The sequence below is a fragment of the Phaseolus vulgaris genome, chromosome 8, assembly GCF_000499845.2.
Source record: "Phaseolus vulgaris cultivar G19833 chromosome 8, P. vulgaris v2.0, whole genome shotgun sequence".
Classification (NCBI taxonomy): Eukaryota; Viridiplantae; Streptophyta; class Magnoliopsida; order Fabales; family Fabaceae; genus Phaseolus; species Phaseolus vulgaris.
Genome location: NC_023752.2, coordinates 51,861,614 through 51,886,494, shown reverse-complemented (window position 1 = coordinate 51,886,494; position 24,881 = coordinate 51,861,614). Strand labels below are relative to the sequence as shown.

General features: G+C 29.9%; 1 protein-coding gene and 1 long non-coding RNA gene across 24 annotated transcripts; one reads left to right on the top strand and one right to left on the bottom strand.

Moving 5' to 3' along the window:
• The first annotated feature begins 1,730 nt into the window (after positions 1 to 1,730).
• Positions 1,731 to 13,960, top strand: LOC137827211 (uncharacterized). Of its 4 annotated transcripts, none has more exons than XR_011083685.1 (5): positions 1,731 to 2,146; positions 2,233 to 2,370; positions 2,811 to 3,053; positions 3,141 to 3,189; positions 13,519 to 13,960. It is a non-coding gene; the product is annotated as an uncharacterized lncRNA (long non-coding RNA). The 4 variants fall into 4 exon arrangements; XR_011083684.1 differs by having other exon boundaries at positions 1,767 to 2,146; positions 2,801 to 3,053; XR_011083686.1 differs by lacking the exon at positions 13,519 to 13,960 and adding an exon at positions 3,382 to 3,553 and having other exon boundaries at positions 1,767 to 2,146; positions 2,801 to 3,053.
• On the bottom strand, positions 3,680 to 24,881 carry LOC137827208 (MADS-box transcription factor 23-like). 20 transcript variants are annotated; one of them, XM_068633442.1, is made up of 9 exons: positions 24,488 to 24,881; positions 24,043 to 24,269; positions 17,702 to 17,780; positions 15,374 to 15,435; positions 12,820 to 12,922; positions 12,698 to 12,739; positions 12,586 to 12,627; positions 12,267 to 12,421; positions 3,680 to 5,626 (listed from the first exon to the last, which is right to left on the bottom strand). In XM_068633442.1, exons 2-9 carry the CDS (start codon positions 24,222 to 24,224, stop codon positions 5,539 to 5,541), a joined length of 753 nt encoding a protein of 250 aa, XP_068489543.1. In that variant the 5' UTR covers positions 24,225 to 24,269; positions 24,488 to 24,881; the 3' UTR covers positions 3,680 to 5,538. The 20 variants fall into 20 exon arrangements, with proteins under 20 accessions (XP_068489543.1, XP_068489545.1, XP_068489546.1 ...); XM_068633444.1 differs by having other exon boundaries at positions 12,820 to 12,919; XM_068633438.1 differs by having other exon boundaries at positions 4,722 to 5,626; positions 12,544 to 12,627.

Genomic DNA, 24,881 nt, shown 5'->3' with positions numbered 1-24,881 from the left:
TAGACGCTACATACAAAATACCAATATATAAAAATTACTAATAAAAAACATAAAGTCCATAGAGGCCCATACTACTGAACAGTGAGAGTGAAGGTAACTTTATCTTTAGAGTATTTGATGAGAATAAAAAAATAGTTAATTTATGAAGAACTTTCTCCTAGTACGTTCTTGAAGCTCCGGGAACAAAGTGCATGGCAGCTAATGAACTAATTACATTCTTAATTATATATGATTAAATAATGATTAAAAACGAATAACGAGGTTTAGCTTTTGACCTCATGCCACTACGTGTCTACTTCCCATTTACTACACCAATGTTCTCCAGTACTTCTACTGTATGCAACAAAAAACACATTCAAATATTATTAATCTATCTTTCGATTATAATATTTTTTAAATTTTACTATAAACATAAATTATATTTGTAATGGAATAATTATCGTTTTTAAATTTTAAATATGGACAGCATTTTCAAATAGACCAATCACTATTATTTTCAAGTTTTTTGGCATTTTCGTTTAATGATACACTAATATAGTCCCTTCAAATAAGGTCTTAAAAAGTGTATTAAATCTCAAGTTTTAATTACAGTTATGTAACAATTCATAATTTTGTTAATAACACATGTAATGCATATTTTATTTGGCGTGTGTTCGTGCACGGCATATTAGTAAGTGAGAAAAAAGTATTATTAAAATATTTAATTGAGTTTGCTCTATTCTATTTCATGTATACTATTATACAAAATTATTGTAACTTCATTTTGTTATTAGAAATACATTTTTACTTAATAAAATAAATTATTAAACAAATTTTTATTTTAAAATAACTAAATATTTTTTTAAATAATCATTTTTAACATTATTTTTACAAAATTATATATATATATATATATTGAATTATATTTTTTTAATATTGTCATTACAAAATTATATATATTTTTTGAAATTTTATTATTTTAATATAATAAAAATGTTAATATATACATATAATAGTTTATATTATAAGTATAGGTGGTTAAAATAAAATTTTATAAAATGATTAAATAAGTTGTGCTATATATAGCACAAACACTGACATGGACACAGAAACAACACGGACACAAATACTAATATACATATAATATAAAAAATATAAGACATGGGGACACAAATCTATATATTATATAATTATGAATTATATAAATTGACAATAAAGATTTATATCCATAAGTATGTTCCAAATTATTTTTTGGAGCAGAAATATATTTTTCATGACTGATTCAAAAAGATTTATTTCTTATTTTTGTAATCATAATAAAAATTTATACAATAAGTTTGAGTTTTTAGAAAATTAATATATTTTTCTTTTTTTAAATTGTGTTAAAACCGTACTAGAATTGTCAAAAATTAAATAAATAGTTTTTGAATTGGACACTTCACAAATACGTGTTTTACAATGTCATACAAGTGTTGATGTTCGATATGAGTATCCGACACCGACACGTCATTTAAGAATGTCTGAGTTTTATAGGCTCTCCATTACATGATTTTAACTTTTTTTTCTTCTTAAATTCGTGTTTGATGACATAACTTTTAATAGTTTATATTTTTTTTATTAAATTAACCAAAATTCATGAGTACCCATTTCCAATATAAAAAAAGAAAGTTAGTTAATTCCATAAGCTCCAACAATCCTTTATTGAATGCAAAGCTCTAATAATTAAAGTCGGGAACGATGCTACAACTCCCACGATTACTTATTCAAATAAATAGCTATTGTAGTGCCTCTTGATATTTCCTTCGCTCCTCAAACCTCCTTCACACATTTCTTTCTCTCTCTCACTCTCTCTCTCCCCCTGCGTACGGTCACTCACTGTTGTTCAGTTTTCAACCTTCCAAAGCACACGCACACAGATCTCGCATTTAACCTTCAATGCTTCCTTTTCTTGTTTCTTCCGATCCATCCACGGAGTCCGATTCTCTTATCAAAATTCGTTTTCCAAACCGCATTCACGCTCTCACCGTCCTCGCTTCGCTCTTCTCGAAGCTTCGTGGATTCCGCTTTCATGGAACGAGTTTTCGAGGTTTCTCTTCCGCCTTACATCGGCGAAGACTTTTTTTCTTCCGAATCCGTTTGGTTTCTAAGAAACCGCGCGAAAACACAGGTAAAAGTAAAACCGAAGAACTGAACAGAAGCGGTGATCTTAATTGCACCGTAACCTAACTGTTGCAAATATTTCTTCTCTTTTAGATTACTTTTAGCGAAAGGAGAACTACTGTTTTTCTTTGTTTTTGGCATCATCGCGGCATCTCAGGGTAGGTTAGAGATGTTATTAAATCTCTGTGAAGTTATGGTCACTTTCGATGGAGACGTGCGTTTGGATCTCAGGTAACTAAGAACCTACGTGTACGGTGTATGCTACTTTAGCTGTTTTTGATAAATAGATGTGTTATTATTCTATTTTCCTTTTGCAACTTTTAGTACAGTCTTATATAATTCAGTAGTATACTTTGTTGGTTCGTTGCTTTGGTTATATCTCAGACTTGGAGTTCCATTGTTTGAACATTAAAAAAAATGACATCGCACTACGTATATAATTAGCACTATCTCCTTAATTCTTTATTTTTTAATATATATAACTTTTCAATTCCTTTAAATGTAAACTTTGCCCCGTCGAATTCCTTATTTTTTTGTTTCCCGGTTGCTTTTTCTTTCTTTCTTTTTAGTTTTTATCCACTCACTAGGATGAGTATTGTGTTGAGGAATACTTCCTTGGGTTTCAACGGTGGTACTACAGTGTATAAATAATCACCTTTAGTTTTACGTAGGTTTCATGGTAAAAAGTCTAATAATCCTCGAGCTTGTGAGTTGGTCGATGTTGCTTCTTGTAGCATTGTCCTTGAAGGAAAAAGGGCGCTGACAGGATGAGCTATCCTTACAGTCGACATGTCTAGTCCAATTCTCATCAAGTTGATGGAAAATAACTTGGTGGAAATTTGTGATGGAGCAAGCTACTATGGAATTCAATTGATGTCTAAGATTTTCTTTTGGATGCTTTTCGTTAGTCACAGGTAGTTCTACCGTGTGTTTGTAATTGACTTTCTTATTCTATCTTTATTTTTGTGTTTATTTTTTTTGTGACAACATTTGGGATGTAGGGTAATGAGTTTGCAGATGTACGTGAGCTGTTTAATTTCCACATTTTCGGTGTGTTAACTTTTGCCTTCTCAAGTCATATTTAATATAACACAATTATTCATGGTGTGCCATTACGTAATATCATTATTTTTATTCCCAATTTCAATTTTAAAGTGTTTTTGTTGTTATTACTTTGTGAAATTAAATCTTGTTAAATAGTTTGATATGCTCTCATTTTAGAATATTTGTACTTTTATGTAGGTAAATAAGTGGAGTCTGAGATGGAATAAGTTCATTCGCAAAGCTTATCCCTATGTTTGAAATCAACTTAGATTTAATCAACATTGCATGAATTTTCATAACTTGCTTGACCTAAGACAATGCGCACATGCTTCGCATCTCTTGGAATGGTTAATTTTGGTTTATCCTATAATTTACTCTAACCTTGTTTGATGGTAAGGGTGTATTTTGAATTTTTCATTCAGCACAATTGGTGATGTAGGACATTATGAATAAACTAGAAGCCAATAGTTTTTAAGAGATGTTTTTTGGAGAGCAATATTAAATAACAGAATTGCTTGTGGTTCTATAAAATATTAAAATATCTTAAACTTTGTTTTGTTACTATCTCAACCTCAAGATAGTTCATAGAGACAAGATTGTCCCTCCACTTACATAGACTACCATATTACTAATCAATGGTGGTCCTTCAACAAAATAAAATAGCAGCCTTGATGAACTACCATGGATGCCTTCTCCGTTCTAAAAAGCATTTATAGAGATCTATCTTTTCACTCTTGGACCTTTTGGTTTTTAAATGTTTCGAGATTATTTCCAAAACAGAAAAACTCATAATTTGTTTGACAAGTCTTGATTTTCCCTACTTTTCAAACTATAGATTGTTGTTTTGCTTTTGTTTGCCACTCTCTTATCCTCCTTCACTCTCTATCTTTGTAAGAAGTCCCATATATGTCAATGACGAAGATCTTAACTCGAGGAACTCAATGACATAACCACTTCACACACCATAAAACTGCCCATATCTTTACCACTTTGCTATCGTTGTTGATGATGCCAACTTTTTTAGCTTTCACCAGTCAACTGAGGAGGCGTACAAGGAGCTTCCTATGGATGGCAAAGACTTTGTTGCATTGAAGGAGCTTGCCATTGTGTTGAAGATCGAAGATGCTGTTTTGGCTAAGCTAGGTGTCATCACCCACTCCAAGCCCATGACCAGTTTGTAGGTTGACATAGTTCACCGTTAGTCTAGCAAGCCTAATGATAGATCATACTATGTGTTAACAGACACCTTAGCTAATATTAGAATTTTTTAAGTTTCCCCTCTGTTTCCAGTGTCTCAACACAAGAATATATACCAAGTTCTATCACCCAACTCTTAAATCATTTTCATACAACGATTATCATGAGCTCTAAAAAATTGTAGCTACACATTAATGTACTACTTTTTGTCTAACCTACTGGAATCCAAAAAGAAAAAGAGAAATGATATACCTATAGTTGCATCATATTGAAGTCAATTATTGAAAATAGAAACATAATATATTGTACTTATTTAGAATTCTCTATTGGATGACAATCTTGATGAAGAAGTTTACATACATGGAACAACTTGTAAATTATGTTTCTTAGGGGAAGTCTTCTACTATGGTTGGTCAGGCTTCACAAGTCCCTATATGAACTCAAATAGTCCACTCCAATCTAGTTTGGTCACTTTCTTACTTTTGTGCAACAACTTGGTATTATTTGTAGTAAAGTCTATCACTCTATCTTCTATCACCATTCACCTCAGGGATGCATTTATCCTATTTTCTGTGTGGATGATATTTTCCTTATAAACATTGGTTTGTGTAATATTCAAAACCTCAAATAGTTCCTCTTGTGCTAGTTTCTAGAATAAAGACCTTGGTAAGGTATTTCCTAGGTATCGAAATTGCACAATCCAAGAATGATTCGGTGACCTATTATGGAAATTTTTTCTTGACATTTTGTAAGAAACCAATCTACTGAATGCTAAGTAGAACCTTAGATGGAACCTCATGTTAGATTGTTACACAACTAGGAGGAGCCCTTATTGAATCTTGGGAAATACAGGAGGTTGATTGGAAAATTGAATTATCTCATAGTCATTCATCCACATGTTAGACTGCTACCCAACTAGGAGCCTTTATTGAATCTTGGGAAACATAGGAGGTTGATGGAAATCTGAATTATCTCTTAGTCGTTCATCCACATGTTCCCTCTGCAGGAAGTGTGGTGAGTCTATTCTTGAACTCTCAAGCCAGAATCATTGGGATTTAATAATGCAGACAGTGAAGTACATTAAGAGTGCGGTAGGTAACTATGTCATTTATAAAGACAAGGGGCTGCTCAGCTAATTGGTTTCTCAGAGATAGTTGGCTACTTATATGCTGATTGGGCCAATTTCACCCAATGCCAGGCGATCTGCTCCTGGGTACTGTGTCTTGATTGGAAGAAAATTGGTATCCTGGAACAGAAAGAAGCAAATTGTTGTAGTGAGAGGAAGTTCTGAAACAAAATACGAGGTCATGATTTTACTAATATGATAACTTATGTGTCTGATTCATATTTTGTGAGCGCTTAAGATTGAAGAGACTACACAAATGACACTGCGATGGAGAATATAATCACGACAGATAAATTTACATCAAGCTACCAAGATTATGTTCTATTATCACTTGAATCATGCATCATTAGGTTTAGGGTATCACAATTTGCTTTCAATTTGTTTGTTGTTCAAATATGATACAAAGTCTTCACTACCACCATTTTAGTTTTCCCGTTGGTTTCTTAGACTCTTACCGAGTCATAATAATTCCCTTATTATACTTCGTCTTGCATCTTTGACATATTTTATACCCTCCTTATAAGGCTCCGATAAAGAAAAACCCAAGAAGGACAAGAATAGAGAAGAGCTCTTCAATTCATATGAAGAGGACTACTGTGAAAAAAGAATGTGTAAATACCGAGATGAGGTTAACTGTAAAAGGGAATTATCATAATGAAATTATATGATATGATTAGTTAAAATTATGTATATATTTTCTATTTATAACCAAGTTCTTGATTAAAATACTTTTCATGTTTATGACTTGATATGAATAGTGAATGATTAGCATTCAGACAGTCTGCTTTGTGTTTATATTTTTCTACCTCTCACACGCCCTTGTTAATGTCTTTTTTATTGAAAGTTTTCCTCTTAATTTTGTTGATTAAAATCTGTTATTTTGTATTGGGAAACATGTTTAGAATTGTCATATACAGTTTCCGAGCTTCCTAAATTTAGTATCAAGTTCACAACTTGTATAATTTATGATTTATTCTATCCAGAATTGAAAGAGGAACTGCAAAGCCCTTGCCTTAATTTTACACTATAATGTTTGATTTTTAACTGTTGCTGGTGGGTGGAACCAAGTTTACCACGGATTTGTCTTAACATCATTCATTCTTTTTTATATAAAGAATATATTTTGTACGAAATTATTATTTTGAATTGAGTTACATGAACTAAATTAGTTTTTTTTTCGTATTACTGTTATATATGTTCAAGCTCAATATATTTATTTGCTCTGTTAAGTCAATTTAGAGAACCGTTAATTTTTTGCTCTTCTTGACTTCTTTTGAAAAGGCTTTATAACTAATAAAAAATACCACTGCCACTGTTTGATGAAGATTCATGAATTGTATTGAATATGTCCCCTAATCTAAGAGCCCTTTGGGCTTGAAGCATGGTCAGTATGCAGACTCACCTTGTGCTAAAAAACTTCTATTTTAGAAGAATGGAAGTGGCAAAGTATCAAACTGTATACCATTAGGTCGTATACAGGTTTTGATATCATGTCTGCACTCTGCTGTGATTTACAATCATAATGTCACATGGTGTCTTTGACTTCCATGATATCACACCCACAGAATTTTGATTGTTTATTGGTTAGTTTTCTTTCCAATATAAATATTTTTTGCCATTATCTGTAAAAAAATAAGTACTTAGTTAACAATAGTGTGTTTGTGAGATGTAGATTATAATAATGGTTTTATTTCCGATTCTTAATAGCCATGATTGTAAAAAGTCAGTTTTAAAATGCAAATTTCTTGCTAAATCATTTGCATATTGATTTTTGCCATGTATCCGAGTCACATTCTTAAAGTAATATTATGACCACTGTACTTAGCTGTCTCTGTTTTCCAAATTTTATTTTTATCTGATGTTCTTGAAATATAGTGATTTATACTCCCACTCACCCTTCGTAAATTTTAGGTAAGTATAGATTACTTGTTTCCTTTTCAGTTTAAATAAAAACGATAATGATTCATGTCTCTTTACCTGCTAATCAGCTACATTAATGCTTTGTTTTTCCTTTGGAAGTGATGCTATCATCAAGTCAAGGAGAAAAAGTGGTAGGATGATATTAACCATTCATTTATGAACTTTAAGTGAAATTTTGGTTAAGGGTGAGTATATATACACGGATGCATTTCAATTGTTGTAGGTATTTCTTTTCTTGCATAGGCATTTAAAGTCACTTCACAGTTTGTATTTGTTCTGTTGGAGTCAATATAGACCTGATTGCAATGATTTTATCTGATGACTGACAGCATGGTTGCTTCAAATTGCATCTTTCACCCATTTAAAAGTCACTAATAATTTTTAACATATAAAACTGGTAAAAGGAACTACACATCTGTGTGGTTTGTAGAATTTCTTCCTTAATTTGAGTCTTAGCTTCTCAAAAGATGCTTCATTACTTCTGACATACATGCTAGGTTTGGTTTTCTTTTCTTGATAATAAAATATTTAAACTAATTAGTTTGTGGTCTATATGCCAGAACATTTATATAAACACATCAAAGTTAAAATCCTAGTCCATTTTTCTTGATAGCAATTGCGAAACACATATCCTGTAAATGGATCAATGCAATTGCAAATTGCATCTTTCACCCATTTAAAAGTCACTAATAATTTTTAACATATAAAACTGGTAAAAGGAACTACACATCTGTGTGGTTTGTAGAATTTCTTCCTTAATTTGAGTCTTAGCTTCTCAAAAGATGCTTCATTACTTCTGACATACATGCTAGGTTTGGTTTTCTTTTCTTGATAATAAAATATTTAAACTAATTAGTTTGTGGTCTATATGCCAGAACATTTATATAAACACATCAAAGTTAAAATCCTAGTCCATTTTTCTTGATAGCAATTGCGAAACACATATCCTGTAAATGGATCAATGCAATTGCAAATTGCATCTTTCACCCATTTAAAAGTCACTAATAATTTTTAACATATAAAACTGGTAAAAGGAACTACACATCTGTGTGGTTTGTAGAATTTCTTCCTTAATTTGAGTCTTAGCTTCTCAAAAGATGCTTCATTACTTCTGACATACATGCTAGGTTTGGTTTTCTTTTCTTGATAATAAAATATTTAAACTAATTAGTTTGTGGTCTATATGCCAGAACATTTATATAAACACATCAAAGTTAAAATCCTAGTCCATTTTCTTGATAGCAATTGCGAAACACATATCCTGTAAATGGATCAATGCAATTGCAAATTGCATCTTTCACCCATTTAAAAGTCACTAATAATTTTTAACATATAAAACTGGTAAAAGGAACTACACATCTGTGTGGTTTGTAGAATTTCTTCCTTAATTTGAGTCTTAGCTTCTCAAAAGATGCTTCATTACTTCTGACATACATGCTAGGTTTGGTTTTCTTTTCTTGATAATAAAATATTTAAACTAATTAGTTTGTGGTCTATATGCCAGAACATTTATATAAACACATCAAAGTTAAAATCCTAGTCCATTTTTCTTGATAGCAATTGCGAAACACATATCCTGTAAATGGATCAATGCAATTGCAAATTGCATCTTTCACCCATTTAAAAGTCACTAATAATTTTTAACATATAAAACTGGTAAAAGGAACTACACATCTGTGTGGTTTGTAGAATTTCTTCCTTAATTTGAGTCTTAGCTTCTCAAAAGATGCTTCATTACTTCTGACATACATGCTAGGTTTGGTTTTCTTTTCTTGATAATAAAATATTTAAACTAATTAGTTTGTGGTCTATATGCCAGAACATTTATATAAACACATCAAAGTTAAAATCCTAGTCCATTTTTCTTGATAGCAATTGCGAAACACATATCCTGTAAATGGATCAATGCAATTGCAAATTGCATCTTTCACCCATTTAAAAGTCACTAATAATTTTTAACATATAAAACTGGTAAAAGGAACTACACATCTGTGTGGTTTGTAGAATTTCTTCCTTAATTTGAGTCTTAGCTTCTCAAAAGATGCTTCATTACTTCTGACATACATGCTAGGTTTGGTTTTCTTTTCTTGATAATAAAATATTTAAACTAATTAGTTTGTGGTCTATATGCCAGAACATTTATATAAACACATCAAAGTTAAAATCCTAGTCCATTTTTCTTGATAGCAATTGCGAAACACATATCCTGTAAATGGATCAATGCAATTGCAAATTGCATCTTTCACCCATTTAAAAGTCACTAATAATTTTTAACATATAAAACTGGTAAAAGGAACTACACATCTGTGTGGTTTGTAGAATTTCTTCCTTAATTTGAGTCTTAGCTTCTCAAAAGATGCTTCATTACTTCTGACATACATGCTAGGTTTGGTTTTCTTTTCTTGATAATAAAATATTTAAACTAATTAGTTTGTGGTCTATATGCCAGAACATTTATATAAACACATCAAAGTTAAAATCCTAGTCCATTTTTCTTGATAGCAATTGCGAAACACATATCCTGTAAATGGATCAATGCAATTGCAAATTGCATCTTTCACCCATTTAAAAGTCACTAATAATTTTTAACATATAAAACTGGTAAAAGGAACTACACATCTGTGTGGTTTGTAGAATTTCTTCCTTAATTTGAGTCTTAGCTTCTCAAAAGATGCTTCATTACTTCTGACATACATGCTAGGTTTGGTTTTCTTTTCTTGATAATAAAATATTTAAACTAATTAGTTTGTGGTCTATATGCCAGAACATTTATATAAACACATCAAAGTTAAAATCCTAGTCCATTTTTCTTGATAGCAATTGCGAAACACATATCCTGTAAATGGATCAATGCAATTGCAAATTGCATCTTTCACCCATTTAAAAGTCACTAATAATTTTTAACATATAAAACTGGTAAAAGGAACTACACATCTGTGTGGTTTGTAGAATTTCTTCCTTAATTTGAGTCTTAGCTTCTCAAAAGATGCTTCATTACTTCTGACATACATGCTAGGTTTGGTTTTCTTTTCTTGATAATAAAATATTTAAACTAATTAGTTTGTGGTCTATATGCCAGAACATTTATATAAACACATCAAAGTTAAAATCCTAGTCCATTTTTCTTGATAGCAATTGCGAAACACATATCCTGTAAATGGATCAATGCAATTGCAAATTGCATCTTTCACCCATTTAAAAGTCACTAATAATTTTTAACATATAAAACTGGTAAAAGGAACTACACATCTGTGTGGTTTGTAGAATTTCTTCCTTAATTTGAGTCTTAGCTTCTCAAAAGATGCTTCATTACTTCTGACATACATGCTAGGTTTGGTTTTCTTTTCTTGATAATAAAATATTTAAACTAATTAGTTTGTGGTCTATATGCCAGAACATTTATATAAACACATCAAAGTTAAAATCCTAGTCCATTTTTCTTGATAGCAATTGCGAAACACATATCCTGTAAATGGATCAATGCAATTGCAAATTGCATCTTTCACCCATTTAAAAGTCACTAATAATTTTTAACATATAAAACTGGTAAAAGGAACTACACATCTGTGTGGTTTGTAGAATTTCTTCCTTAATTTGAGTCTTAGCTTCTCAAAAGATGCTTCATTACTTCTGACATACATGCTAGGTTTGGTTTTCTTTTCTTGATAATAAAATATTTAAACTAATTAGTTTGTGGTCTATATGCCAGAACATTTATATAAACACATCAAAGTTAAAATCCTAGTCCATTTTTCTTGATAGCAATTGCGAAACACATATCCTGTAAATGGATCAATGCAATTGCAAATTGCATCTTTCACCCATTTAAAAGTCACTAATAATTTTTAACATATAAAACTGGTAAAAGGAACTACACATCTGTGTGGTTTGTAGAATTTCTTCCTTAATTTGAGTCTTAGCTTCTCAAAAGATGCTTCATTACTTCTGACATACATGCTAGGTTTGGTTTTCTTTTCTTGATAATAAAATATTTAAACTAATTAGTTTGTGGTCTATATGCCAGAACATTTATATAAACACATCAAAGTTAAAATCCTAGTCCATTTTTCTTGATAGCAATTGCGAAACACATATCCTGTAAATGGATCAATGCAATTGCAAATTGCATCTTTCACCCATTTAAAAGTCACTAATAATTTTTAACATATAAAACTGGTAAAAGGAACTACACATCTGTGTGGTTTGTAGAATTTCTTCCTTAATTTGAGTCTTAGCTTCTCAAAAGATGCTTCATTACTTCTGACATACATGCTAGGTTTGGTTTTCTTTTCTTGATAATAAAATATTTAAACTAATTAGTTTGTGGTCTATATGCCAGAACATTTATATAAACACATCAAAGTTAAAATCCTAGTCCATTTTTCTTGATAGCAATTGCGAAACACATATCCTGTAAATGGATCAATGCAATTGCAAATTGCATCTTTCACCCATTTAAAAGTCACTAATAATTTTTAACATATAAAACTGGTAAAAGGAACTACACATCTGTGTGGTTTGTAGAATTTCTTCCTTAATTTGAGTCTTAGCTTCTCAAAAGATGCTTCATTACTTCTGACATACATGCTAGGTTTGGTTTTCTTTTCTTGATAATAAAATATTTAAACTAATTAGTTTGTGGTCTATATGCCAGAACATTTATATAAACACATCAAAGTTAAAATCCTAGTCCATTTTTCTTGATAGCAATTGCGAAACACATATCCTGTAAATGGATCAATGCAATTGCAATCTGCTGCAAGAATAAAAATAAATCTGATATCAATGCTTTTGCATCATAATTATTGGTCTACTAGTTAAAATGATTGAAAGATCATACCCCAATTTCGAAATTCCTGAAGGAGCCTTGTAGTGTTGTTGCTGTGGCTGGCTTAGCTGGAGATTCACGGGCAATTGCAAATCCTCTCCCATGCCTAGACCATTTGTCAGAACATAATCTCTGTTTGTTTCGCTATCATCTTTTGTTCCATAGACCTGAGTTAGTAAAACTCTTTTAAAGTTCAGGATAAATAGTAAACAAAGTTGTCCTCATTTAGAAAGTGGATCATTCAGTTTGAGAAGATTATTTTAGTTTGATCTGCCATCCAAACCAGTACCTTCTTTTTCAATTCCTTGTTTTCTTGAGAAATTAGGTTTACCTTCTTATACAGTTCCACATTTTCTTGGCTAATGAGGTTTGCCTGCAGTAAGTAAAAGCAATATTTTAAGTAATAAAATACTTAGATCATTAACTTGTGTTTAAAGACTTACCTTTCGATTTAGTTCTTGTATTTCATCCACTAAAAGTTGATCCTGCATATGCCGATATTATGTTAACAAATACATCTTTATCTTCAAAATTGAGCTTGAAATGTTTGATAGAGAATACAAACCTTTTTCATACGGACACCACGAAGGCTTATTTCTAATTGCTTCTCCAAATTTTGTAATTCTTTGACTGTCAAACCTGACAGTTCTTCCCCCATGATTTTGCTGCTACATCAAACTAGAAGTAAAATTGTATGTATTGGATATATGGAACCTTAATAATTGAATATATAATCTTGAACGTAATTTTTTGTGTGTATTTTAAATTATTTGACAAACTTTAAGAGATACTCATTTTTATTCTTCTATAATTATGAGACAATTTATCTCATTGTAATAATAATTGTAACTAGTTCACAAACAGGCACATTAATTTTTGGAATAGTGACAGATGAGGAACTTAAAAGACGAGGAAGAGAGATGGAATATAGACAATGAGAACAAAGTAATGAGGTAGCAGTTGAAAGGTCAAAAGTTCCAAGGAAATGAGTACACCAAATATTACCTCTATTACCTCTATTAGATTTAAAAATCACTTTCTAATAACAACCTGAATATACAACAGAAGTACTATTTGGTATAATGTCTAGTCCATTTATGATCTCAAACAGTTGTTTGTTAAGATGTGAACACGTGAGAAATTTACCATCTACCCATCCCGCAATGTTTTCTTTTTCCCTAGTAGCATATTATCGCAAGATTTACAGTTTACTGCTAGAATTTGTCTTTCTGTGAACTAAATTCTGGCCGTTGTTCCAAACCAGTAAGTAGAGGGCAAGGATGAGAAAAATGAAAAAGGGGCAATCCTCAACGCCAGAAATGACCATGCCGCAGAGGCCGGCATGGTTGAGGGTGCTGACAGCGGTGGATGGAGGATCATGGTGGTGGTGGCGGGACGCGAAAACAACGTCCTAAATTTGGTCATCGAAAAGTCGAATACTGGCGGTAAACAGGAAACCGTACTATTCTTGTAAATCTTTACTCCAGTGTGCTAGGCAAAAAAAAAAAAGGAATGGTGCTATAGTTATAAGAATTTCTAAACATGCCTAATACATATACAAGACTTATGCTAGAGCCTCATTTAGATAATTTTTCTAAACCTTAACTATCTTACTCTTAACATTGTTATTATTTGAATATGGAGAAGTTTGGGCCATGCATGTATGACGATGTTACTGAAAATGTATGTTCATCTTTTTTACGGTATCTGCATGTCAATTAGGTTTCGCTTAAGGTAGCTAAATTGATTTCATAACCTCTGGTTTGTGTTGAAAATCAATGTCTCATTATAATTTATGAAGTTGTAACGCATTTTGATATAATGTAAACTAATAAAATACAAAATTTAACCTAAAATAACAATACACTAGCTGTACTGAGGACCAAATCTTGTACAGAGGGTATTCTACATTCACAAACTACAATTATCAAAATTATTGGACGCTCAACTATATATAATCATAATGCATTAATTTTGCTTTAAAAGAAATCACAATGCACAATTGCCATTTGCTATGAAGACCACCATCGAGCAGTTTCCAATACTGAACAATTCTAGTGGTGACAAATCAATCTATATATCCATTCATAATAAATCCATCCAACTCCTCTTTTGCAAAAAATAAAAATAACTCGATTCCAATCTATACATTTAATTTCATTACATTAATTATTTTTGAAAATGTTATAGATCTTATAAATGTTGAATGGATTAAAATTAATCCGACCTTTTTTCCCATATTTCTGGCATTTTAAATTCAAAAAGTGTATTTTTAAAAATGTTTTAAAAATTACTTTACAAAATAGATTTGAAAATATATGACTAATTTCAATTGCGTTAATTGTTAATTTTCGTTTATACACGTAATTTACTGTGAAGTATATATCAATGAGACTTGCATATATTTCTCATGAAAGAAGATGCATTTACTGTTCATTAACAAAATAAGTCGTTAAGAAATTATTCATTTAATTACGAGTCATGACATTAAATATAACTACCACCACTTAAACCATTAAATTCTATAAGTATTTCTGAAATAAAATATAAATTTATGACATTGTTAATTAAACCTTATCAATTTAACTTGCTTTAGTTGTCTTGAGAATTATGTATTTGTTTCTTTTATATATAACGAAAGGTAATAATATTTTGTGGATTGATTGAATATCCATTCATGAAAAATTAATTGATGGATTCAATGATTTTTTTTTAAATGATCATGGATTGATAAGAAATTTTTAAAATAAACTAATAGATAAAAATGAATCAATAAATTATTATTATTTTACATTCTAAATTAAAATTTTTCCTCAATCCATCTTACCAACCCTAATTTATGTACACCTAATGCTGCTTACACAAGCTGATCTCTATAGCTGTCTTTGTTAATATGAATAGAATAACTTTATGAAAATGCTTAATTTGTCAAATACACAAGCATTTTTTTTTTTGGTAGGAATTAGTGAGGTATTAGTTACAGCATAAATACTATATAGTATGCAATACCTACAGTTGACACTAACATGTTAAATAGACTGCTGAGTTCTTTTTAATGTGGAATTTTCTTTTAAACTCGACTGTAGTAGGATAAGCATATGTTCTGATAAGGGGTGTACCGGTGACTTTCTTGCAAATTGTGTAATTGTTGCCTTAACATTGCTGCCTCCCTTTGCCAAAACTAAAAATATGAAAGAAATAAATAAAGGTCAGATTAGATATTATAGGAAGACGAATCACCAGATATATGCTCCTTTTATCAGAAAGAAAGTTTTAGGCTTTCATATTATTTAAATTAAATGAGACAAAACTAAACAAAATAATATATAAATATATTGTATGACCACAATAACATAAATTATTTGGGCACGTATAACCTTATAATAGTGCTTGAAGACGTTTAGTTTACAATTGATTATGAGCTCAACAATTAATATCACAATTCAATATTCAATTTTTGTGACAATTATAGATACATCAATTATCTTGCAATAAGATTAGGATTTAGGATTTATATTATTTGGGTCGTAACATTCTTAAATAAAAAAGTTGTATCATGAGTGACTTAATTAACTTAATGGTAAACGTTTGATTAGTTATATAGTAATTGAGAGTTTCTTCATAATGTATGTATTAGATCCTTGAACACATAAACACTATCCTTTCAAAGTGTTACTTTCAAGAGGACTTTATAAGAGTTGTCTTTTAAACACATAAAGACTATCCTTCCAAAGTGTTACTTTCAAGAGGACTTTATAAGAGTTGTCTTTTAAAGAGAAGTGAATCCTACCAAGCAAATTGAATAATGTTCAAAGACCTTTTGTCACATAAAGAATAAAAAATTCTTTAAAAAAGAGCTAGGTGTGTGCTTTGTAAAGAGAATGAAATTATCTTGAGCAAATATAAGTGATTGACACTCTTTCACCATTACCCTTGAAATATGGTTAGGTCAGGTCAAGTCTTCGGAGTGGATAATTTTTCGATCAAGTTTTAGGGTTGTAAAGTTGTGATGTAACATGGCGTGTTGCGCTAGACTCAGGTTACCACCTCTTGATTAGAGTCTAAAGCTAGTTACTTATACGAACCATTAGAGTGAAAATTATGGATTGTTGACAGTTGTATGTGCTTTTATTTGAACTTTCAATTAAATGTTCTAGAAGCTTTAGGTTTAGTTAAGATCAAGATCAAGATTGTAGATTATTCTTATTAGATCTTATTTGATTATCCTTATATTTATTTTGTAATAAAGATTAATTTTTAGCCAATGTGAGATCTTGAACACCCCTCTTTACATCAAGATCTGTCAACTTGTACTTGTGATTATATATTTATGGATAGCGGGTGGTCTCATAAACTTGAAAAACTATCCTTAGGATAAGTTTTAAATGGTCTTGATATCATATTAGGAAGTGAACTTTAAGCCTAACTCAACCTTATAAAATCGACTTATAAGGTGAGGTTTGCACCCACTTATATACTATGAAATATCTTAATCTTTAGTTGATGTGAGATCTTCAACGCACCCCCTCATGCAAGGCTGCCAATTCATACATGAGACTGTATATTTATGAGTAGTCCAATAACAACCCGATAACAGATGACCTAATACGTTTAACAAACTCTTAATAAAAGTGCATGGGATTTCCAACATAGTCAATCCACTTCTTAATAATAAAGATGATTAGGATCTATCATTGCTAATTTTGTAGCTCCGTCTATATAACTCAACTTAATTCTGTAAACAATTTATTTATTTTGTAATTAGGGTTCTTGTGGAAGAAATCAAACTTAAGTCTTCTCTAGTGAAGTGATTCAATTCATATCTCCCAATCCTATCCCTTGGTTGGGGAGTTTCATTCGAGAAGAAAGGAAGAAGTAGGAAGTTATTAAATTATTCATTTCTTTCAGAGTGCTTAATTGGCATCGTGGTTTTTAGTTATGTTATGCTTTGGCCAGTATGGATGTTTTACTAGAAGAGTGACAAAACATTTTACTTTTTTGGTATATAATCATGCCAACCAAGAACTGATAAATCCTGCTAAGTTCTTCCTTTTATTTTTATTATACACTGGGTAAGGTACTGGGTTGTCAATTTTTCAGATATTTTACATTCTACCCTTCAAATATTTTTTAACGGTGTGCTGAATCATGAACTTGAAAAGAGTGGAAGGGAGGAAGTGCCCCAAGTTAATTTGCTCATTTGGATTGTTTCCCCCAAAATAATGAAGTATTTTTTTGTTCGAACTTGAAAATTGTGGTGTCTTAACTCATTAATACTTGGGAAAGAAAAATGAAAAAACTAGCAACTTGAGGATGCAAAAATTACATTACAAATTATATTTTCAGTCATCTCTTTTTTCACATTCAAACATGTCTAATGCTCTATACAATTTCATGATAATCTCATAAGTAGTTCATGTGTGATTGTAAGTTAGATATTTATATACCTTAATTTCAGAGGTTGAACTCCCAAGTTGAAAATTTTCTTCTTTTGATTTATTGTATCGGTCAATTACCGATTTCATGCTGAAAAGAGTAATTCAAAATCAGAAGGCGTCAGACATATACTCTGTTCACGGTAACATTAACTAAAGAAATTAGGACCTTACTATGTACAAATTTAAAGAAGTAATATTTATGCCTCCGTAATATCTTATCAAATTGTAAAGTGGTTCACATGTCTCAGGAATGAAATTTTGGGGTAGATGATTTAGTTGATGTAGTAATTATTAGTCTATATGTTTGTGTAACTTTAAAATTTTCTCTCCCTCTCACTCTTGCAGGAGAAAGAGAAGTAAATTGTGTTAGACTTGAAGTTCATCAATTCAGCTACAATTACAATTTACTGAATCTCATTTTAAATCAACATAAACTCATTAAAAGAGTAAGAGTGATGAAACCTCCAACTTTTATATTTTTTAATCAATTTCAGATAATAACAGAAAATTTTGATTGTGTTTTTTCAACATCTAATCTATTTTTACATGCTAAACACATTAAAAGGAGATATGGAAGCATAATATATTAAAGGGAATAGGAAAGTAAGAAATAAAAAAACAATTCAAATAAAATAACATTATCAATATAGGAAAATTTATTTATTTATAATATTTCTATTTAAATTGATGAATGAAAATTGAGCATTTTTAAGTTCTTGGAACGTCATTGTGGAAGATTTGTTAGTGATTATATTTCCTACCTAGTTTTGAAGGGAGGTAGATTGTACCTATAAGCCATTTGATCTTCTCTTTGATGAAGTGTCAAGTTTGAATTTATACATGTTTAGTTTTGTCTTATAGGTTAACTTGGGTTCTTTGTGTTTAAAAGTTCAAACTTATCAAGTAAGTTCATTCTATTTCACTTAGCTCTATCAAATTAAGAAAGAATGTTAATTTTGCAGGTCTTTGGAAGAGAGAAAGATAGCTGAAAAAGAAAACAAAGAGAGTAGAAAATGAGTTCGCATATTTATCAAACAACTTTACTAAAATTGTGATTTCTATTTAATTAATCGTGATTTCTGCTTAAGTTGCCGTTGGATTAGATTAAACAATGGACAATAAGTTTGTTGAATAGTATTCTTCATTTTGATTATAGTAAATTGAAAGTTTGTGACTGAGGAAATCCGTTTGGTATTATTTCTCTATTTTGATTTTTTTATTCTTCAAAATTAGTTAAAAATTGTTAGTGCATTTGATCTATTTTTTTTTCATTATTTGATCTTTAATGAAATTTGAATAAGTGATTTGTGTTCCATGGGTTTTAACTTCCCCATTAAAGATATTTATTTTTTTATTATAGTTGTTGTCATTATTGTTCCTGTAAATTTTTACAAATTGGATTTTTTTTTTCATTAGGTACTTTACTACTTTTGGTTAGTGATGGTTGTTTTTCTATTATGGGTTGTGTACAATTACAATGATAATAATAATAATAGATCAAACAATTATTTTACTTTTCATTACATGTTACTTAATTCTCTTTTTTTACAAGCAATAGAGAACATGATATGCTTTTATAAGTGAAAACTAGTTACATCCAACTTACGAATCCATCTAACTCAACCTAACTCAATGATCCAACCTATAAAAATGTAAATTTTTTAACCTAACCCGATGATTTAACCCATAAAAATATCAATAAGTTGGTTTAAGTTTGTTTGGTGTATACAGTTAAATTGAGTTAGTAACATGGTGAATTTCAAATCCCATAACTCAAACTAATCCCATTCTATAATAAATATAATATAAATATTATTAGTCTCATAATAATATTGTGCAATGATATTTTTTTAGATGAGATGAGATTATGATTGATGAATGTCAAAATATGTATATTTATGTTTGTGATCTGCACATCGATTCCGTCTCTAACTAGATTTTATTGTCTTTTCTTATTTTAACGTGGGTCTAATGTTGGGTTCATAAGTTTTAAATAGACATTTTTATTTGGTTAGTAACTTAAAAGGATTAAGAGCTTTACAAAATTCATTAGCATCCTCCTTTTTAATTGGTATTTTTTTATTTTCTCTTTTATTATTGAGATTGTTCGTGAAAATATATGAGTTGTTCTCTTTGTCGTGGGAATGAAACCTAATCTTTAATAATTTTAATTGTTTTCTCTTTTATTTTATTCATTCAAAACATTTAACACCATAGTTTTACATTACAATCATAAACATTTGGGAAAAGAATGAGGTGGTTTTATTATTTACAATTATCACAAATCAATTAGCTAATTAATTTGTTTGACTATACATATCTTTAGTAAACGAACTTTATCCCGCAACATATTATGTTTTTTCACTCATCTTATTTATATTATTCTTTAAATTTGTAGTATGTAACTTTCTATATTTTTTTTTTCATTTTATTCTTATATTGTGCTATGGATAGGAATTTTTCAATTTTCAAGAAATTAAAATATATTAAATTTGAATTAATTTATTTTTAAAATATTTTATTTATATATATATATATATATATATATATGATTCCAATTTATTAATTTTGTTTTTCTTGTTTGGATAGAGTATTTTAATTACTACCAAACAAAAATACTAAATACAAAATGACTACTTCAACCTTGTAGATATTGAGAGAAAATAATCACTACAAACTTCAACCACGAAAATTTGGTTTACAACTACGAAAAATTACCTTGATACATTGGTTGAGAACATATTGACAAACATTAATTTAAAAAATAACTTTGATCTTTATTAATGAATAAATAATCTCAATAATGTCATTTAGAAGTTAATAAGTTCAACAAAAAAAATATACTGACTTGCATTAACTTGTATATTTGGTGTGATACAAAATCCTAATTCATATTAGCCAAATTATATTATTACGAATGTTAGTAAAAAATAGATTAACATTGGTAAAAAAATCACTCTACCCTACTTAAAATAATATCGATTTACGTTATGAAAGACATTAGCAGAAAAAACTCGATTAACATCAAATAAAAAACATTGTTGTTGTTGACAGATAAAAAGTCTAACTTATATGTTGATTGATAGATATATCGCACAAAATAACCTTGACGATGGCCTTAAAAAATAACTAGGATCACTCTAACTTTAAATAAATCTAAAATCAATAAAAAAAAACATGTCAAATTGCTAATGTTTTAACTTCAGTCAAACACATTTTGATCGAAACCGAATAGACGATATATTAATGTGAGAGAAGAGAAAATACAAAGAATTTTCACTTTTTTTAAGGTAAAATTTGAAATTAATTTTAAGCAATCAAATTGCTAAATTTTTAAGATGTTAATTAGTTTCATAAAATTTTAATTTCTTCTACAAATTTCTATCCAAAAACCATAATTTTTGTCATAAATCATTCAATTATTTTATAAAAAATAATTACCTTTTAAGAAGCCATCATTCAAATAGTGTCTTAATAAATAAAAAACTCATTATTTTTTATGGTATCTATTTCTTTATTGCCCTATTTTGTTTTTTTTTAATAAAAATAATAAGAGTTCAATATAAACGAAAGCATGAAACCATAACTATATTTTATAAAATAAACGTATATAAATCATATCAACATATCTTTTTGTACCATTATATATTTATTAGTTAAGTTTAATTGCTGTAAAAATATAATTCAAAAGTTAAGCTAACTTTTAACTGAAATTAACTTTCAAAGTTTTGTATTTAAGAGAATTAAATTGAATCGCCACTGAACCGTGAGCATTCAATGTTACATAAGAACCTAGACATAAGTTAATGTTATTCCAAATCTAAACACTTCAATATTAGTATATAGTTAGAGTGGAAAATACATTTGATAACAAAAAAGGGTGTGTATTTTTTATCATTCAGAATGATATCATATGTAAGCTCATCACACTAATAATATCAAGATAAAAACTACATATATCTTTTAACTAGTTATCTTACAATTCTCTTACTAATATTTTTTCCATTTAATTTCTTTTTAATCCTGTCCATAAAAGTAAATATATTTTACATATTTTTCCACATGGAAAATATAAAATTAAAAAGAGAAAATTAATATATTTAATGGGCAAAACAATAAAAAAAATGAGGTGTTAAGATTTTTGGTATATAATAAATAATATAATATAACAAAGAGAATAGAAAGTATGTACTAATAAAGTGTTATAAAGTGAAAAATCTTCTCATGTAAACACTGATAAAAAAAAACTTATACCCAGGTGTTCCAGTTGGATATGTTCAGAAAAGGAAGCCAACTTGCCTGTACTAATAGGTGTTTTTTCTCCAATTTAAATCAAAAATATAAATTGGAGAAATATAACTACTTTTATATGACGTATATAATAAAAAAATTATTTTATAAAAATTAATGATACTTCATTATATGTTATACAGAGATTAACCTAAATTATGTGATTAAAGTTCATCAAAATGCTATGGAAAATTTATCTAGGAGAAGTTATGCCTGTATAAATAATATATGACTTGGAATAAGTAAATAAAATCATTGTTTTGTTTGATTAAGAGCTTGGAATGTAATTTTTTTATTGATAATAAAAAATAATAAATGTGAACCAGTTAAAAGGTGGTCTAACCCATATATAGACTAATAATTTTAAGCATATCCCACCCCACTAAAAAGCGTTCCAACTGATATCTATGGAGAAAAAAACACATCTGATTGGATCTAGAAAAATCACCTAAAAAACAAACACCTGAAAAAGAATATCAAAAACCATCCTCATACAAATCAGAGAGTTAACACTCGTCAGAAAAGGAAAAATATCCAGAGTGTGACTTGGCTGTAACCGAAGACCAAACCCTTAGTTAAACTAAGACAAACACTTCTAAAACATTGACTACACTCTCTTTAAAAATTACAAAATTACACGATTTCTTTCTATCTATAACTCGCTTACTGCAGTTCAAATCACATCCTACACAATATCAATAATTCATGATAATTATTTAAAAATAATAATAATAAGTGAAATGATTTGATTAAGAAAATATATTTTAGATTTCAATAGAAAGTTCATTACTAATATATAAATGATTTGATTGAATTAATGAAAATTGGTATACTTGTAGTATAATGTGAAAATTATTTTAAGTATATTTTTAAATATAAACATTATTAAAAATAAAAAGGTATTTTTTAAAAATATTATTTATTAATTTTCAATAATATTTATAAATTTTTAAAAAAAGTCTAATATATAAAATTATTTTTAAAAAGTAAATATTAGATATAAAATTAAATTATAATTTATCAAACAATCCTACAAATCCACCACTTTATTCTCTGTCACACTTCATTTATCTTTCTAAATTTTTCCATTAAATCTCTACAAATGGCATAAACCAGAGTACAGACAATCATCCCAAATTCTCTTAAATCAACTCAGAAATTCACGCAAATAATAAATCACTCCTATCAAATAACGTATTAGAGATTAAAATAAGAATGACAATTTATGAGGAAAGAATCACACCATTTATCTCAAGTTCATCAAGTTCAACAACACGAAACGACTCTAACTTTAAATCTACAAAACGCACAAACTCATTCAACTCCCTATAAGATCCAAGTGGTTTCTTTATCTCACTGATAAACATCTTACAGTCTTCTTGTAGAGCACAACTGAGGTTTTCGGTGGACCCCTTCTGCAGTACTTCAGAACTGTGATAAGATTACTCGGCACCCTATTTTTTTCATCCAGCTCAACTATTCTAATTTTCAAACCCACTGCATCTTTGAAGAAAACACCACTCTACTTAACTACACACAGTTATGTAAGCCCTTTTATTACTATAATAATATTAATTAACTATCTCGTCACCTATATTAATTATAATCTCCCGCAAAAATCCCAACATTATTAAAAATGATGCCTATAGAGAAATGTAACCCATAACACCCGTCACTGCAGTTGAATCCAAAATAACACTATCTATATAGCCGTTACTGTTATTGTTATTAACTGTACGAGTAAGCACCAGACATAATCGTTCTTCAAATTCTAAACCTTTTGCGTTTGAACGAAAGGGTCGCTCGTGTCTAACCTAACGAAGTGCTCTAATTACTGCTAATTAAATTAACTATTAACTACACTATGACGGGAACGGTTTTTCAAATCTTATAAAACTTGTGCTAATATCTTAATAATATCATTACGAATAAGCTACAACACAGACAGCATTCAACATCGATGCACAAAACTTGACAGTGAAATCGTAGAGCATATATTAGCATAGCATTCAACATCCACAAAAAAAAAAGAAAAATAGATCGATAGACGAATCGTGTACCTGGAGCTGGCGAAATCGTAGAGTTTTCCTGTACTGGAGAAAATCATAACTCCCACTTCAGCATCGCACAAGATCGCAAGCTCCTTCGCCTTCTTCAGCAAACCGTTCCTTCGCTTCGAGAAGGTGACTTGCCTACTCGTCGAATTGTCGATCCTCCTTATCACGATCTTTCCTCTCCCCATACCAAACCCTAACAATCAGATCCTTCCGATTCAGAAAAGCACTCGCTGCAAAACAGATCCACAAACAAAACTTCAATTAGACGAAGAAGAAGAAAAAATAAAAAGCGAAAATCAAAACAACGGTTGCGAAAGAGAAAATAGAAGACGCTTGGATCCACTGTGGTGACGAAGGAAGACCAATTGATTTTCCGAGAAAGACAGAGAGAATCTTAAAAAGAAAAAGGAAAAAAAACTGTGAAGAAGAGAGAAAAGAGTGTGCTTACTGAGGAAGGCGTTGGTTATAACAGACAAAGCGCTGAATACGCATCAGCAGCACGAGCTCGGTAGCTATATAAGGAAAGTGAGGAAACCACTTTTGGGTGGTGCAATCAAACCGCTTATGTGGCCAGAAAAACCACTAGTGGTTTTCCCTGAAGCTGCACGTGGCCCAATCAGATTCCCTTGTTTTATATGTTTCTCGAAAGGCGTGGCAGCCACCGTTGCTACGCTGACGCGTGGAGCCACGAATACGCATGCCGTAGATCCGATTGTAGTTGCTTTTTTGGAGAATGGCGCTTCTTTCAAATAATCGCTACGAGTGCGTTGCGCACCGCTAGAGTGCAATCGCCATTTTTGTAAGTTCTCTAATATGCCCTTATTCCGTTCTATATTTTTCTC